We start from the raw sequence: 17,648 nt of genomic DNA on the forward strand, positions 1-17,648 counted from the left end.
GCCTCCTGCTAAGGGGATGGGCGCTCCCTCTGACGCCAGGCGGCTTCCCCAGAGGCAGGCGTCAGGGCCTCCTGGTCTCCTGGCTGAACCCCAGGAGGAGCCCCATGAGGTCTCTGCCTCCCTCTCCCCCCGAGTCGGTCACTGCCCGGGGAGTGGCTCTCCTGGCACCTGCTGCCCCCGAAGCTGTGCCCACTCCGCTGGAGATCTGTGCCCGGAGCCCGAGGACCGGCCGAGGGGCCTCAGGCTTGGGGACAAGGCGCACTGGGGAGTGGCAGCTGGTGACTCCGTTCCCCAAATGTTTACAACCGGAAGGCGGCTCCTGTCAAGGGCCCTGTTGCTCCTGCGCTGACACGCCGTGGGGGTGACCGCAGGGAGGGCGTGGGCCGCGGCGCTGGCGGTGGGGAGCCTGCCCGCCCCTCACGGAGCAGCTCAGCTGTGGGAATGGAGGCCCCTCGAGGCTCCCAGTGGGCGGCGCTGCCCAGAGCACGCTGCACCCTCACCTCCGGTCTCCCCGGGACCCCGGGAGGCAGACGTCGCAGACCTGCCCGAGGTCGCAGGGTGGGTCCGCGGCCAAGAGGACCCCTGTGGCCCTTCCCTGGGCCACTCCCAGGTGACCTGCCCCCCTCCCGTCTCTCCCCGGCCTCAGGGCTCCGGGTCGGCCTCCGTGAGGCTGGGTCTCAGCTGGCCTCGGGCACCAGCAGCCGGCCGCCTTGTGCCCGCCTGTGTGGTGGGCCGTGTCCAGCCGTGTCCCCAGCACCTGCGTGTGCGGCGGCCGCGCGGCCTCTGCCATCAGTGCCCCCGGCTGGCGGCCCCTCCGAGGGGCTCGGGCCAGACCCTCCTGGTCACAGGAGACCCCGGGCCCATGTGGAGCTTGTCCTAAACGGGTTTGCCATCCTCGGGGAGCCCTTTCCTGTTGTGAGATATCTCCCCTCGTAAGGAATTGCCCCCCGTAGCGTGCTCTGTCCGTTGCAGCTGTCCTCGCTGCGGTTCGCGAGCAGGATGAGGCTGGTCACCACCGAGCCTGCCGTCAACGAGAAGTACGACGCGGAGGTACTGGGGGGGCAGCTCTCACCCGGGGGGCGCGGGGGTCCTGGGGGGCGGGCAGCCCTCACCCGGGGGGCGCGGAGGTACTGGGGGGCGGGGAGGTACGGGGGCGGGCCCGCGGGCAGCTCTCACCCGGGGGGCAGGGGGGTTACTGGGCCTGCGGGCAGCCCTCACCCGGGGGGCAGGGGGGTGCCCAGGTCACACGGGCCTGGCTTCCCTTCCGGCCTCAGAGGTGTAATCCGGGCCAGTCCCTTCCTGTTCCAGGACCGGCCAGCCACAGGGTCCCCGGACTCCCCCGTGGGGGCTGCCGCCAGGGGAAAGGGCGAGGTCAGGGGCTTCAGGGCACCGAGTGCCCGGGGCATCAGCAGGCAAGTCCCTGACTGACACCTGCGAGGCCAGCTGGGCCATCCTCCCAACCTCACCGGGTGTGTCCCTGCGAACCTCCTCCCTCCCAGCCCAGCAAGCAGGGCTGGCCAATCAGAGGGAACGCTCAGCATTCCCATGAGGGGGGGGGGAGATGCAAATTAAAACCCAGACGAGCAAAAATCAGAATTTTTCTGACTGCTACTTGGTGGCGAGAGGTCCTGAGACAGGGACGCCGCTCTCTTTCCGGGCGGAGAATGGATCCGGCCGCGCTGGAGAGCATCTTGGCAGCATCTCGTCAAGGGAAACACGTGCCGGTCATCCGGCTGCGTTTACTGTGCTTACGGAATCCCAGTTGCTGCCCACAGGGGCACATGCACGCCCCAAGCGCCTGCCAAACCCGTTACCCTTTCTGGATTCTACATCCTGGCGGCCAACGCCCGGCCCTGTGGCTAGGGGAGGGGGGAGGGGGGAGGAGGGGGGAGGAGGGAACAGCGCTTGGAGCTGGCTCTCAGCCTTGAGCGGGCACCGGGCGATGCTGTGGGCTGGCCGGATCACAGGCCCCTGGACCGGCCCCATAGCTCCCGATGGCGTCAGCCTGGGACGGGGCCCGAGGAGTCTCCTTCTAGGCGTCCCCCCTGCTGCTGCTGCTGCTCTGAGGCCTCACTTTGAGAACCGCTGGCTCAGTGGCTGGGAGCCCAGGCCCCTGTCCCGGGCTGCCCTGGCTCAGCAGCCTGCTCCCTGCATCGGCTGTGTGGCCTCAGCAAGGTCGTCTTCTTCCTGAGCTTCAGCCGCTTTATTTGTGAAGCTGGGGAGGAACGGAAGCCACTCTCCGAGGCGTGGCCCTGGTCGTGTGGCTCAGTGTACAGAGCGTCGGCCTGCGGACCAGGGGGTCCCAGGTTCGATTTCGGTCAAGGGCATGTACCTTGGTTGCGGGCTCCTCTCTGGCCCAGGAGGCAACCAATCGATGTGTTTCTCTCTCATCGATGTTTCTCTCTGTCATTCCCTCTCTATTCTCTCTAAAAGTCAATGAAAAATATCCTCAGGTGAGGATTAAAAGAAAAAGAAAAAAAAGATGCAAAGACTAACGTGAGGCCTGACCGGCATGGCTCAGTGGTTGAGCATTGACCTATGACCCAGGAGGTCATGGTTTGATTCCCAGCTGCATTGTGGGCTCGACCCCCAGTGTGGGGTGTACAGGAGGCAGCCAATCGATGATTCTCTTTGGTCATTCATGTTTCTATCTCTTTATCCCCCTTTCTTCCTCTCTGAAATCAATGAAATACACACACACACACACACACACACATCCTATACAATAAAAGCCTAGGTGGTGTCGCGCCCTTGCGCGACGCCCTCACGTGACATCATCACAAGATGGCAGGCAGGGGAGGGCACTTGGGGGCGACCTGGCTGGCAGGGGAGCAGTTAGGTGTCAATCAGGCCGGCAGGGGAGTGGTTAGGCGGCGGTCAGGCTGGCGGGCAGAAGCAGTTAGGAGCCAGCAGTCTCGGACTGTGAGAGGGAGCCCAGATTGGAGAGGGCGCAGGCCGGGCTGAGGGGGACACCCCCCCTGCATGAGTTTCATGCACTGGGCCTCTAGTGTGTACACACACACACACACACACACACACACACACTATATAAGGTGATGGGTAGAAACCTCTTCGCACAGTGCTGTCGTGCTGCTGGTGCTCAGGAGATGTTGGCCAGCACTCTGTCACTCCCACGGGTCCCCTGCCAGGTCTGCGTAGCAGTGCAGACCTCAGGGGTGCGTGTAAAGAGATTAACAGGGCACAGTGCTCTCCCTGCTCCTGGTGAACAGTTGGGGACGTGACCGGTCACCTTTCGGGGGGGTGGCGACATGTGGAGAGAGGGAGCCAGAGCCGGGGCCTGAGCCTGGATCATCGGCCCGAACGGTCGCATCTGACATCGACTCCAAGTATAAAAACATGCAAAGGAGACTGACGATCACTCCGGGTACAGATGCCCCTGGGCTGACGACGGGGCGACGTCAGGAACCCGTCTTAAGTTGAAAATATCATGAGTTGAACATGCATTCAGCCTACCCAACGTCGCCATTCAGCCTCGCTGGTTTCTGCTGAACCACATCGCTTTGCACCATCACGAAGTAAAACAGAAGTCCAACCATTGTCAGCGGGTGCCGTGTGTGTGTGTGTGTGCGTGTGCGTGTGTGCGCTAGTGACGGATGAAAACGAGGCTGGAGGGTCCCCTGGGGTGTCTGGGGGAATGGACTTGGACTGGGGCACACAGGGACTTCACATTTATCTGAAATGTTTTATTTCTTTAAACACACACACACACACATGCCAGTATGGCAGCATGCTGTTAAATTCAGACTTGGGGGTGGTCTAATTACATTTCATGGCATTGTTTTCTGTCCTTTTCTGCAGCTCTAAGTTTTTGATTTTTAAAGTTTTTAAAAATTGATTTATAGAAAGAGAGGGAGAGAGACACTAATTCGTTGTTACACCCATTGATGCATTTCTTGATTGAGTCCCCTCTGTGCCTAACTGGGATCGAACCCACAACCTTGGCGAATCAGGACCTGGCCGGGGCTTGATGTTTTTTACATTTATTTTTCTTGTTACTTGGAGTTCTAGCTCAGGAGGTCACGTGGCCGCCTGTGAGCTGGCGGTGGGCGTGTGCCTGCCGGGAGGACCCTCACGCTCTGGGAAGTGACTTCTGTTCTGAAGTCGGCGCTGTGGCCCTGGATGAGCGTCTTCCTTTATGAGCCTGAGTGCTGAGAGCCCCGGGGACACCTGCTCTGCCGCCGCCTTTCCCATGAGCCCGTCCTCAGGTGGCTCCCAGGACCTCTGTCCCCGCTGACACCTGTGTGCGAGGCGGTGGCAGAGCTTCCGGATTTCCCTGGCTGCTGGGCCTGGCTGTGAGGCAGGAGGCTGGGCTCTGGATCCACCTCCGCCAGCAGCTGGGCCTCGGGGTATCACCAGCGAGCGAGGGAGGTTGGGCTGCTGACCTCCCCGTCCAGCTGCGGTTCTGTGAGCCTCGGGCTCGAGTTGACGGCAGATGAGGGTGCTGCGCTGCCGAGGAGCCACACCTGCAGGTGTCGGGGGGTCGCCACTTTCCAGGGAAGCTTTCCCGGCTGAGAGCTGCCAGCCTGGTGCTGCCCGGTGCTGCCTGGTGTGCTGCCCAGTGCTGCCTGGTGCTGCCCGGTGCTGCCCTGTGAGGCCTGGTGCTGCCTGGTGTGCTTCCCGGTGCTGCCTGGTGCGGCCTGGTGTGCTGCCCGGTGCAGCCTGGTGCGGCCCGGTGCGGTCTGGTGTGCTGCCCGGTGCTGCCCGATGCGGCCTGGTGTGCTGCCCGGTGCTGCCCGGTGCGGCCTGGTGCGCTGCCCGGTGTTGCCCGATGCGGCCTGGTGTGCTGCCTGGTGCTGCCCGGTGCGGCCTGGTGTGCTGCCCGGTGCTGCCTGGTGCGGCCTGGTGTGCTGCCCGGTGCTGCCTGGTGTGCTGCCCGGTGCTGCCTGGTGTGCTGCCCGGTGCGGCCTGGTGCTGCCTGGTGTGCTGCCTGATGTGCTGCTCGGTGCTGCCTGGTGCTGCCCGGTGCGGCCTGGTGCGGCCTGGTGTGCTGCCCGGTGCTGCCCGGTGCGGCCTGGTGTGCTGCCCGGTGCGGCCCGGTGCGGCCTGGTGCGCTGCCCGGTGTTGCCCGATGCGGCCTGGTGTGCTGCCCGGTGCTGCCCGGTGCGGCCTGGTGTGCTGCCCGGTGCTGCCTGGTGCGGCCTGGTGTGCTGCCCGGTGCTGCCCGGTGCTGCCTGGTGTGCTGCCCGGTGCGGCCTGGTGCTGCCTGGTGTGCTGCCTGATGTGCTGCTCGGTGCTGCCTGGTGCTGCCCGGTGCGGCCTGGTGCGGCCTGGTGTGCTGCCCGGTGCGGCCTGGTGCTGCCTGGTGTGCTGCCCGGTGCGGCCTGGTGCTGCCCGGTGCGGCCTGGTGCTGCCCGGTGTGCTGCCTGGTGTGCTGCCCGGTGTGCTGCCCGGTGCTGCCCGGTGCGGCCCGGTGCGGCCCGGTCCGGCCCGGTGCGGCCCGGTCCGGCCTGGTGCTGCCCGGTGCGGCCCGGTGCTGCCCGGTGCGGCCCGGTGCGGCCCGGTGCTGCCCGGTGCGGCCCGGTGCTGCCCGGTGCTGCCCGGTGCTGCCCGGTGCGGCCTGGTGCGGCCCGGTGCTGCCTGGTGCGGCCTGGTGCGGCCCTGTGCTGGCTCACACAGAGCTCTCGGAGCCATCCTCCGTGCGTGACGGTGAAAGCGCTTGGCCGGCAGGGAATGTGAGTCTGTGCTGTGTCCACAGCGTTCATTCCACCAGGAAACGCTCTGGTTTCTCGAAGGCAGTCGGCCAGCTGAGTGCTGCCAGGCCATTCCGTGGGGTCTGCCGCTCCATCCTGCGTCCAAGCAGCTTCTCCCTGGTCAGTGGAAGAGGGGGTGTCCTGGAGGCTGGTGACCCCCGGGGCAGATGGCCCACTTCCCCGTGTCACCTGGTTGGCCAGAGGTCACATTGGACAGTCATCCAGTCGGAGACCCCCAGCAGCTCAGCCAGGCCCCCCTCCCCGCTGAGTAAGCCCACCCAAAGGAGCAGTCGCTTCCCAGACGCCAGGTTCTCCCCCTCGGGCAGGGGACTGGCCACAGTTGGGTCCCGGATCCCGCTGCCAAGGGCTCCCTCCAGTGGCCATTTTAACAATATATATTTTTATTGATTTCAGAGAAGAAGGGAAGGGGAGAGAGACCTCAATGATGAGAGAGAATCATGGATCGGCTGCCTCCTGCACATTCCCCACTGGGGATCGACCCTGCAACCCGGGCATGTGCCCTTGACCAGAATCGAACCTGGGGCCTTTCAGTCCGCAGGCCGACGCTCTACCCACTGGGCCACACCAGCCAGGGTGGGAGTTGGGTTTTGGTGCGGCCCTCAGGGTGCCGGTGCTCACTCTGTTCTGAGTCTCCTCTGCCGGGGCTGCCGAGGCCCCTCAAACCCTAAACTCACCCCAGTTGGGGAAAGTCACCCGTGGGGAGGGAATTGCCCAGACTCGGGATCAGTCCACGGAAGGGCCTGCGGGCTGACGGAGGGCAGGGACTGGGCTGACGGGGAGAAGCCGTGGCTTCTGACTGCCCGCTCCGCCCCACGATGCTTCCCTGGCAGCGGATGGTCAAGAACCTGGAGAAGGAGCTGGTGCTGCTCAAGCAGGAGCTGGCCATCCACGACAGCCTGGTAAGGGGCGAGGGGGCTGGGGGCAGGCCTGAGTGCACGGGGGCCAGATGGGCAGGGGCCACGTCGTCAGGGAGACTCGGGGACACAGACTGGGGGGACTAGGGATGCCTGGCGGGAGGGGGTCTGATGGCCATGGAGCAGAGGCAGGCAGGCGGCAGGAGGACAAGGGGCTGGAGTCCAGCAGGTTGGGGTACGTGGCAGACATGATGGGTCAAGGTCAGGGATGTGGGGCAGGCTGGGGTGTGGGGGGAGCAGCACGGAGCCAGGAGTGCAGGGGCCTGCCTGGGTGATGCTCAGGTCCAGAGGGGCCGGGAGGCCGAGGCCACACCGCCCTCCCATGCCCTCCTCCTAGAAACCGCCAGCAGACCCCCTCGCTTGGAGTAGAGGCTCGTACCGGGCGCCTCCCCTCCCCTCGCTGGCTCGGCTGTCCCTTGCTGACCACAGGCCCGATGGTAGAGAGGGTGGGGCTGGCTTGGTGGCCAGGAGGTGCCCAGGCTCCCGTGCTGGTTCTTAGGCTGCCCCCTGCCGCCCCCGTGGGCTCAGCACCGCAGCTGATGTTCTGCCTCCTCCTCCAAGGCCAACCGCTCCCATGTGAACTACGACCCCATGGATGAGGTCCAGATCGCCGAGATCAACTCCCAGGTGCGGCGGTACCTGGACGGGGCACTGGACGAGATCGATGTAAGGAGCCTCTCCTCAGGACCCACTCGTGTCCGACCCGGCGTCCGCTGTGCTGGCCCTGGCACCTCCCCTGAGGGTGCAGTGGGCGTGGGGGGGACCCCGATCTCAGAGTCCCTTCAGCCACCGAGGCCTCAGCTTCCAGGTTCAGGGTGACCAGGCTGTGGGTGCCCCGCCCAGTGGCCAGCAACCTGAACGTCTAGCACACAGGATGCAATCCATCCCTGGACCAAGCGGGCCTGCAGCCAGGCAGCCCGGTCGCACCCCAGCCACACGTCTCCTTGCCGCGTGACCTCGGTACCCGGTCGCCTCACCTAGTTAGCGGGGAAGGGGCCTCAGCCGGGCTCCACAGTGCTGCTGCGGAGGTGGAACAGGCCGGTCAAGGACGGTGGCCACGCTGACTGTCCGCAGGCAGACCCAGGCGGGTGGGCCCAGGAGGGAGGCCGGCCACGCGGAAGGGCCCTCGGGGATGCACTGTTGCCGCAGCGCAGGCGGCCAGCTCTTCACGGGAGCTGCCTGCAGACCCGCCTCCCCGGCCAGGGCAGCCCCAGACCGACCCCCGTCAAGGGCACTGCTTGTGGGTCAGGGTCCAGAGGGAGGCGGCCTCCTCCAGCCACAGGTGTGGGTGTGTCTGCACCCACAGGAAGGCGCAGAATGGGGCCTCTAGGAAGCGGGGGAGCTGAGGACCGCACGCTTCATAGAACGACTTTCCTGAGTATTTCCAAACTAGAGCCGTTGTGGTTTATGGAGATTCCCTTAGAAACGGGTGTCTAGCTCAGAAAACACTGTCTTGGAAACGAGTGACCAGGTGCCCCCGTCCGCGCGGGCTGCGCTGCCTGGTGCGGAGAGGCAGTTTGCAGACGTCCTGCTCTCGAGGCAGATGGTCCCTGGTCAGCCCAGGCCCTGGCGTTGGCGCTGACAGACACCGCCCGGGCCCCGGTGCCAAGGCCTAGCCCTGCCTCGTTCTCTCCTCTCCAGATCATCAACCTCAGACAGATCCAGGAGGTGTTCAACCAGTTCCGGGTGGTTCTGATGTAAGGGGCCCCCCTGCCCACCGACTCCTTCATGGGGGGGGTGACTCCGCCTCCAAGCACACCCCCTGCCTCTCCCAGGCGAGTGCATCCTCTGCGGGTGGGGGCTTGGCCGTGGGTGCACCCTGGGGACCCAGGCCCAGGTGAGCTGCTCCTGTCGGGTCTGGTTGACGGTGAGGGCCCGGCTCCTTCCCGCGGGGCCACACCCGAACCTCTGCCTGCAGGACGCACCCGCTCTTTCTCACTCTCTCCCCAGCCAACAGGAGCAGGAGGTGGAAGCCGCTTTGCGCCGCAAGTACACCCTCATAGACAAGAACGACTTTGCGGCCATTTCTGCTGTCCAGAAGGTACGCACGGCTGCCTCTTGCTGGCAGCACTCGCGTCCGGTCTCCCTCTCCCAAGACCTTTCCAGAGGCAGCAGGTGTCCTGCCTGGAAGCCCATGGAGGGTGGGAACAGATGGGATCAGCAGGACGAGTGTGGGGTGACCGAGGCAAGGTCAGCCTCGTGTGGCTCGCAGGGGCCTCCGGAACGGGAGACGAAGCGAATGGTGAACAGGACAGTTCCTGCAGCTGGGCGGGGAAAGGCCTGAGGATCCCCGGGCCGGGGACCGAACGCCAGAGGGGGCCGTGGGGAGGAGACAGGCGCGCGGGGCACGGCCTGAGGCTGGCAGCCGCCGCCTGCTGTGGGCTGCACGTGCCCACCCGAGCCTTCGGCCCACGCACACCTGTGTCCCCGAAAGGCCGGGACAAACCCGTAGCCTGACCTTTGCCCCCGCGCTGGCCTCTCTCCAGGCAGGGCTGATGGATGCTGACGGCCACCTGGTGGGTGAGTCTGACGGACAAGGCTTTGGACTTGGGGTTGCCTCTTACTCTAGCAAACCCGGGAAGAAAACCAAGTCCAGGAGGACACTGAAAGAGCAGCTCAGGTGAGCGACTGCCCTGCTGCCCTGCGCTCGCACCTGGCCCTCCCGGGCTGGCGGCGGCTGCCTGTCCCCCTCCCTCTGGTCTCGCTACTCTGTGGCCACAGTGCGTGTCACTGCTGCCAACACCAGCGACATATGGTCCCCTCACCGCACAGCCGCCCCACGAGCGGGGAGCCAGTGCCTCCGTGTCACAGATGGGGGAACTGAGGCCCAGGGAGGGGGAGTCACGTCCAAGGTCACACTTCCGCTGAGTCTAGCAGAGTTCAGGCGAGACGCGGGGCGGGCATTTGCCCTCCGCTACTTCATGTCAAACCCCACCTCCCAACAGAGTCCTCCGCGACCAGCTGACGCACTCACACCACCCCAAACCCCACTCACCACTCAGGCCAGACTCCTCTGTGGGTGCAAGGTGGGGAGGGGGTCAGGGTTCAGCATTCAGCCCCGTGTGTGCTGTGGAGAGGCAGGCAGGAGCGCAGGTCTGGAGGGGATGGCTGCACCCACTCACCTCCTCACTCCCCACCTTTCTCATCCCCGGGGCCCCTCCCCTTGTGTCAGCGTGAGCCTCTCTGTGCCTCGCTTTCCCATCCCTGAAACGGGAACAACAAGCCCTGCCAGGTTACAGCATCGCTGACACGCTAAGGTTGCAGGTTCGATCCCCGGTCAGGGCACAGCCAAGAATCAGCCAATGAATGTATGAATGAGTGAGTGGGAAACACATCGATGGGTTTTATTCTTTTCTTCTCTCCCTCTCTCTCCCTCTCTCCCTTCCTCTCTCTCTCTCTCTCCCTCTCTCTCTCCCCCCTCTCTCAAATCAATAAATAAAATTGTTTTAAGAATAAAGTGGAATAGTAATAATAATAACAGCATCACTGTCGAAGGAGTTGCTGTGAGGATGAGTGAGTGAATGCCGCCCCTTGTTACTGGGACGATCACTTGTGAAAGGATGTGGCCCAACACTGACTGCAGAGTCGACCCCCCCTCCCCAGGCCTGAGCCCTGAGGCTCCACCCTCTCCTTCCAGCTCCCCAGCAAAAAAGGATGGTGGCAGCAGCCCTGTGAGCGGCAAGGATATGGATGTTTCCACCTCCAAGACCCAGCTGACCCTGCTCTCCAAGGAGGGGGACGTCAAGGACATGATTCTGCGAGACCGGGAGACCTCCAACATCGAGACCCTCCCCTCGGACTCCCCCAAGGAGGAGCCCCGCCCACCCAGGTGACCGCCTAACGCGAGCCCCGGCCCAGATCCCCCCAGACCAGAGTGTGATCCTCCGCATGTGGAGCCCCGGCAGAGAAGGCCGGGTGACAGGCCGGCCCCGGCGCACAGCCCGGAGGAGGCCGCAGGCGGCACCTGCAGAGGGTCCACGCACGGGCTCATGAGACCCTCCGAGTGGCAACCATTTTAGGATTAAGTTTACATATTTTTGGAATAAGTAATGACTCAGAAAGCAAAAACTTTCCCAGGTAGTAGACCCCTTCCTCCAGCCACACGGTTCCTCTCCTCGGTGAGCGAGGGAGTGAGCTCTCAGGAACCTGCCCTGAGGAAATAACCAGCCATCTGGACAGAGGTTTACGCAGAAGGTGGCCATTGCGCCAACTGGAAAAGCAAAACCAAACACCTAACCGCTGGCACCAGGGAGAGGCTCTGAGGGGATTTTCATCTCCCTGGGGGTGTGCGAGGACGTGCGTGAACACTCCCCCCCCCCCCCCCCCCCGCGTGACCACGTCCAGACACTCGGAGGAGCTGGAAGAACTATACCGGCCACGCCCTGACTCACAGCTCACCTGTGACTGCCCGTTTCTTGGTGTGCCGGCTTTCTCTCCTTCCCTCCGTCCCTCCCGGCACGGGAGGTGCAGACAAGTCCTTTCTCCCCCCAGCACTGAATCTCACCTCTCCTTAACTGGAGTTCTCAGAGAGAGTTTAATAGCGTGAAAGAATGCTTCTGAGGGAAAAAAAAGATGTAAAATTATTCATGCCGCATGACCTCCAGCGTTTAAAAACCCCTCAAAGCAATCCTGAAGGAGGTTCAGCAGAGCGGGGTTCGCTTTGGTTTCTGTTTGTTCTGCATCCCCTCGTGCTGCGCCGCTGTCACGCGCCTTGTGTGCGAGTGACACAGAGGAGGGATTGGTGTCGTGCCCCCCCCCCGCCCCCCGTCTGGCTCCGTCTGGGGGAGGCGGTGCCCAGGAAGGAAGCCGGGCCTTCCTGCTGCCAAGGCCCCAGGGGAGGCAGGTGCAGGACCTGGTGGCCCAAGACAGCTGCCCCGCCCTCCCCCACCTTCAGGCCCAGCACCCCGCCCTCCAAGCCTGTGGCCTTTGAGGACTTTAAGAACGAGCGAGGTAGTGAGATCAACCGCATCTTCAAAGAGAACAAGTCCATCTTGAACGAGCGGAGGAAAAGGGCCAGTGAGACCACGCAGCGCATCAACGCCATCAAGAGGGAGATCGACGTCACCAAGGAGGGGCTGAGTGCCCAGAGGTCCCTGCGGGAGAAGCAAGGTGACGCGGCGGGAAGGTGCGGGGCCTGTGGGGTCGGAGTCACGCTGCTCCGAGCGGGGCAGCCTTGGGAGCCGGCTTCCCACGTGGAGGGGGGCTGGTGACCCCGTCAGGTCCCTGGGTCTGATGGCGGTGGGGTGCTGGCCAAGAGGAAATGGAGGAGCAATGAGAAGGGGCCGAGCAGAGGGCCAAGGATTCACTGTCACGGAGACATTCCTCGCGCAACCCCCGCGCCGTCCTGGCTTGGCAAGGACCCGTCTCCTAAGGCAGGTAGTGAGGGGCCATCAGGCTCAGAGAGCAGGGCCCCCCACGTGGGCACCCTGACCTGGCGCCCTGGTCCCACCGGTAGACACTGCCCACACCCGCCCCCGGCCGCACGCGCGTGTGCTGCGGGCAGTGGACAGCCAGGTGAGCGGCTGACAGACACGTTATTTCCCTTAACCCATCGATCCTCAAGGAGCTGACGGAGCTTCAGGTCCGTCCAGAGAGGCTGCGTGGAGCAGATGCTAAGAGCACAGCTGACTCCTCTCGCGGAGCCTCTGACAGCCCCTCGATAGGGTCAGACGTCCCATCGTCTCTAACAAGGAGGCGGCTGATGAATCTCCAGTCACCAGGAGACCATCTGGAACGTGGGCTCCCACGCCCGGAGGGCCGTGCGTGGAGGCGCGGGCTGTGGTTGCAGGCCCAGCCCCTGCGGCCGCCGGCCGCCCGCCAAGCGCAAGAGGCAGTGTAGGGAGGCCAGGGCGAGCCCACGGGACATCAGCGGGACTGGCGCCGGAGGCCCCTAAACTTGGTCTGCTGAAGAGTCAGGCCCGGATTCTGGGCGGGAACGGCACCCACCCCCAGAGGCAGCTGCTGCCCATCCAGCTGAGCCTAAGGATTTCAGTGATTAGTCGCACAATAAATGCCATATATTGAGATGCTACTGAGTATTTTTTAAAACATTTTTTCCCATATATTTTATTGATTTTTTACAGAGAGGAAGGGAGAGAGAGAGTTAGAAACATTGATGAGAGAGAAACATCGACCAGCCACCTCCTGCACACTCCCCACTGGGGATGTGCCCGCAACCCAGGTACATGCCCCTGACCGGAATCGAACCCGGGACCCTCCAGTCCGCAGGCCGACGCTCTATCCACTGAGCCACACCGGTCGGGGCCTGAGTATTCTTGATTGATGGGGTTTAAGATCACGGTGTGTGGCACATGGGTCATTCCTACCCACTTCCCTGCGACCCTCCCGTTTGTCCTGGACATGCCAAGTGGCCCTGCTCTGAGCTCCCTCTCCCCATGGTCTGTGTCCTGGCAGCAGGCCTCCCAGTGCTCTGCCCACCGCACGCAGTGCCCGGCCTTCCTGGTCTCCTGTCTTGTGCTTGGCCAGCTCTCCCCTCTCTCTGGACCACCTGCCTCCCTCCCTCAGCACAGGTGGCACCTCACGCTGCCTCCCTCCCTCCACAGGTGAGTATGAGAAGAAGGGGCTGATCATCATCGATGAGGAGGAGTTCCTGCTGATCCTGAAGCTCAAAGACCTCAAGAAGCAGTACCGTGCAGAGTACCAGGACCTTCGTGACCTGAGGGCTGAGATCCAGTACTGCCAGCACCTGGTGGACCAGTGTCGCCACCGCCTGCTCACAGGTGTGCGGTCTGGGAAGGGTGGCGGCCATCGGAGTTCCGGGACCCGCAGACCTGGGTTCTAGAAGCAGCATCTAAGCTTCTCTCTGGCCCAGCTGGTGTGACTCAGGGGTTGAGCAGGGACCCATGAACTAGGAGGTCACGGTTGGAGTCCCAGTCGGAGCACATGCCTGGGTTGTGGGCTCGATCCCCAGTGGGGGCCGTGCAGGAGGCAGCCGATCCATGATTCTCTCTCATCATGGATGTCTCTCTCTCTCTCCCTTCCTCTCTGAAATCAATAACGTATCTATTTAAAAATAAATAAAAACAAACCATGGGTCTGAGAAAAGAAGCAGCTTCTCTCTGGCAGAGGCAGGGGTAGGGCAGGGCCCTCAGAAGTTCGTTTATAGGATTTGGGGGCAGGAGACAGAGATGGGCGAGGGAGACCGTGGAGCAGGAAGTGGCAGGGGGAGCCTCTGATGAGCACACAGCCTTTGCCTGCAGCCTCAGTGCTGGCCCCTCCTCCGCGCAGAATTTGAAATCTGGTACAACGAGTCCTTCTTCATCCCCGAGGACATGCAGGCGGCCCTGAAGCCGGGCAGCAGCATCCGGCCAGGCATGGTGCCTGTCAGCAGGATTGTGTCTCTGGTGAGGGGCCCCCGTCGGGGGTGGGTGAGGGGAGTGGGCAGTGGGCAGTGCCTCTGGTGCTTTGCCCTTTTCTCCCCACAAACGTGGCACGTGTGGGCTGCTCCCAGCCGCTCCCACGGCTGCCCAGGCAGGTGGGAAGCCACAGGTCTCTACCCAGTGACCGAGGGTGGGCACACAGATGATACCCCTTGCTGCGGCCACCCTCTCGGGTGGCTCGTCCTGCCCAGGGGGCAGTTACAGGGCATCTGTGATGACGCTGGCAGACAGGGCCTGAGCGTGTGAGCTGCCACAGGGGGGCATTTGCCAGCCCAGCCAGGGGCCGCCCTCATGCCCACCACGGGCCCTGGCAGGGCGCATCCTGACCATGCCAGGCTGGAGGACAACCTTGAGTTGGGCCCCCAGGGAGAAGACGACCAGGACAAGTTCAGCCAGCTGCAGCAGGACATGCTGCCCGAGGGCCCGGAGTCCATCTCCTTCTACAACGCCAAGGTCAAGAGAGAACAGAAGGTAACTCGGCTCATGGCTCCAGGAGGCGGGGCCTCGGACCCCGTCACTAGCACCCGCCCCCCCCCAGGATCATACTCCCCACTGCAGAGGCCGGGAGGAGCAGCCAACTCGGGAGCCATCACCCAGAGGCAGCGGCTGTCTCCCCGGCTGGAGTCCCGGGCCGCCCAGTGAAGTCCACAGGCTGTGGCCAGGCCTGGACACGGCTGTGAGCGCTGACCATCCTGTGAATCACCCCTCTGCCCGGTGCATCCGTGCTGGATGCGCTCCCCACACTCCTCACCCGTTAGTCACCGAGTGGCCATCTCCACCATCAGACGGTGGTGGTGCTGCAGTGCGGGTGCCCCGCACCCTCTTACGTGGTGATGGCCCCCGAGAGCAAGAGGAGCCTCTAAGTCCAGGACGCACCTTAGTGTGTGTGTGTGTGCGCGCGCGCGCGCACATGTATGTGTGTGCGCGCGTGTGTGCATGTGTGTGCATGTGTGTGCGTGTGTATGTGCGCATACGTCCTCGCTGGCAGGAGGAATGACGGGGGATGCAGGTGGGTGGCTTCTGAGCCCTAACCAATCCCTCCTTCCCTTCTCTGTGTCCAGCACAGCTACTTGAAATCCACGCTGGGCCTTCCGAAGGCACAGAGGAAGTAGGGGCTCCTCGCAGCGCCCCCTGCCTGCTCCAGGGGAGCTGCCCACCACCCGCCCGGTCCGGCCAGTCGGCTCCAGGCTGGCCCAGCCCAGAGGACACGCAGCGGCCGGCCTGCCAGGAGGGACATCCCCCAGAGGGGGCTCATCTTCACAGGACGCCTCTGGTTTCGATTCACTGTCTCATATGCAGGGACCAGATAAAACGGCTTATCGTCTGGAGCGTGTGCTTATTTCCTGCTGGGAGGCTGTCTTGCCTACAGGTGGGGTCAGAGCGGCGTCTTCAGTGAGAACAAGAGCGAGTAGCTGAGCCGGGCTCCGTGGCAGCCAATCCTTCCCTGCAGGGACACCCGGGGGTCACGGTGGCCGAAGGCGCTGCTCTCAGCCCCCTCCGCGCAGGGCACCCTCTCTGCAGCCGAGCCATGAGGCAGAGGCCCTCCCCCCTCCGCAGCCAGAGAGGACGGGCAGGTAGAAATGGCTGCAAGGAACGTTCCATCTCAAAATGTCAAGAGCCGGAGCGAGAGCAGCCCTGCATGAAGCCAGCAGCCGAGCCCCGCAGGAGGCCGAGCGGGAGGCAGCCGTCCCACCCAGGACCAGGTTCTGTTGGAGCCATCGAGGAAGGCTCCACCCTGGAGGAGGAGAGCGAGCGTTCCCACCGGGCTGGAGAAATAGCCAGGAAACTCCCCAGGAACGAGGCGCACAGATCCTGAGGGTTTGTAACCACGCACAGGTTTGGGATTCAAATTTACACCGTGCGTCCAGGAACCACCAGGCCGAGGAATTAGTATAAAAGCTAGCCCAAGGCTGAAACAGCTAACAGAACAAGAAAAACTGCCGCACGTGCCCTTTTCCCAGCAATACAGCATCCCCACAAGCCCTAGTACACATGAGCTCCCAAGAGTAAAGGCGCGCACACACGCAGGCACACATATATGTGCATATGCACACGCGTGTACAGAAACAACCTCGCACGGAGGCATAATGTCAGCAGGATCAGACTCAGAAGAACTTCAGATAACAAGTTACTGGTGCCCCGGCCAGTGTGGCTCAGTTGGTTGAACATCGTCCCATGCATCAAGGGATCACCGGTTTGATTTCCGGTCGTGGCTCATGCCTGGCTGTGGGCTTCATCCCCAGTGGGGGCACGTGGGAGGCAGCTGACCCATGTTTCTCTCTCCCTCTCCCACGATCAAGGTAGGACAGAGAGCTCGGGGCGGCGCTCCTTGTCCCGTCTTTACTCTGAAGGGCTGACTGCTCTGTTGCTGTGTCCTCCGCCCCTGCCTGGAGGCTCCAGTCCACTTGCCCGTCGCCCGCGGAGCCCAGAAACTCTCATCTGAACTCGACCGTCTGAGGCCACAGGACACGGGGGAGCACAGGTGCAGGCGAGACTTCCTTTACGTCAGGACCGTGTCTCACTGTGTGGGACCTGGACGAGCCGTCCAATTCCCTGCCTTCCTTCCCCCGGGGAAGCAATGCCACTCCTGGGCGCCGTGGAATGGAGTGATGTATGCCAGTGTACACCGGAGACCGCGTGACAGTGACAGTAACTGATAAAGGAGTCAGTGTGCCCAACATTATATGACAGATGGTGAGCTGACAGACATACTGACACACGCCCAACCAAGGTGGATTCTGGGTGTGAAAAGGCAGCATTCAGACGGGCATTGTCTTTCTCCAACCCATCCTGACTGATGGCTTCTTAAGACCCATCTCAGACTTGACAGAAGTAGCTGCTAAAAAGATACCCAGTGCCAGCGGGCAGCGTCACTGGAGGCCAAGGGTCTTGGTTAAGAAAGTACTTGCCCTTCATGTTGGGGCTGGAGGCAGTGTTTTTAGTGGACAAACGCCCAGGGGAGTGGGACTGGCATCACAGGAGGCTCTGAAAACTCTGTCAGGTAAGGGATAATCGGAAAGTAGGGACATTTCTATCTGAGAAGATCCAAACAGGGCACATTTTCTGTCCTTTTGGGAGGAAAAACGACAGGAGTTGTCTGCCCTGGAATGGATGGCCTTGCTGCAAACTGGGCTCCCGACCCTTGTTGGAGGAGAGCATTGCCTGGGCAGCCCCGGCCCCGGCGAGAGAACCCGGGAGGAAGGTCACGGGGGCCTCTGGCTCCTCCCAAATCTGAATCCCTGGCTCCATAACCACTTGCGGGGAAGCTGTCTAACATATCAGTTGAAAATGACACCCCATACACAGATTTTCACACACTGTTTTCCCTATCAAATATGAAATTGCCTTTATTAATAAAAATATCACTTAGTTTAGAAAGAATATTTTTATTAAGAAAAACAACCTATCTATGAGCAAATGACATTTCTACCAGCTTAGATTTCCAGCAACAGGGAGTAGCACCCATTTGCAGCAATATATCCCCAAAGGCCACCAGGAAAAAGGGGGGTCTCGCATGAGGGAAGGGCTCCCCTCAAGAACCAGCCGAGATTTGTGATTCAGGAACTATTAGTAAATGGCTTGGCGGAAACAGATTTTTTAAA

At 62.6% G+C, this 17,648-nt stretch overlaps 1 protein-coding gene across 2 annotated transcripts in view; it reads left to right on the forward strand.

The window, feature by feature from the left end:
* Positions 1-15,702, forward strand: part of KIF9 (kinesin family member 9) — a 32,684-nt gene extending 16,982 nt beyond the window's left edge. For both annotated transcript variants that reach the window (XM_059664933.1, XM_059664932.1), the window contains 12 exons: positions 973-1,050; positions 6,563-6,631; positions 7,208-7,312; positions 8,288-8,343; positions 8,597-8,687; positions 9,133-9,266; positions 10,284-10,475; positions 11,541-11,755; positions 13,210-13,386; positions 13,895-14,010; positions 14,413-14,517; positions 15,108-15,702. In XM_059664933.1, coding sequence (XP_059520916.1) covers positions 973-1,050; positions 6,563-6,631; positions 7,208-7,312; positions 8,288-8,343; positions 8,597-8,687; positions 9,133-9,266; positions 10,284-10,475; positions 11,541-11,755; positions 13,210-13,386; positions 13,895-14,010; positions 14,413-14,517; positions 15,108-15,158 — 1,389 coding nt within the window. In that variant the 3' untranslated portion in view covers positions 15,159-15,702. The remainder of the gene's footprint in view (positions 1-972; positions 1,051-6,562; positions 6,632-7,207; positions 7,313-8,287; positions 8,344-8,596; positions 8,688-9,132; positions 9,267-10,283; positions 10,476-11,540; positions 11,756-13,209; positions 13,387-13,894; positions 14,011-14,412; positions 14,518-15,107) is intronic.
* The last annotated feature ends 1,946 nt before the right edge of the window (positions 15,703-17,648 follow it).

This window comes from Myotis daubentonii, chromosome 14 (genome assembly GCF_963259705.1).
Source record: "Myotis daubentonii chromosome 14, mMyoDau2.1, whole genome shotgun sequence".
Lineage (NCBI taxonomy): Eukaryota > Metazoa > Chordata > Mammalia > Chiroptera > Vespertilionidae > Myotis > Myotis daubentonii.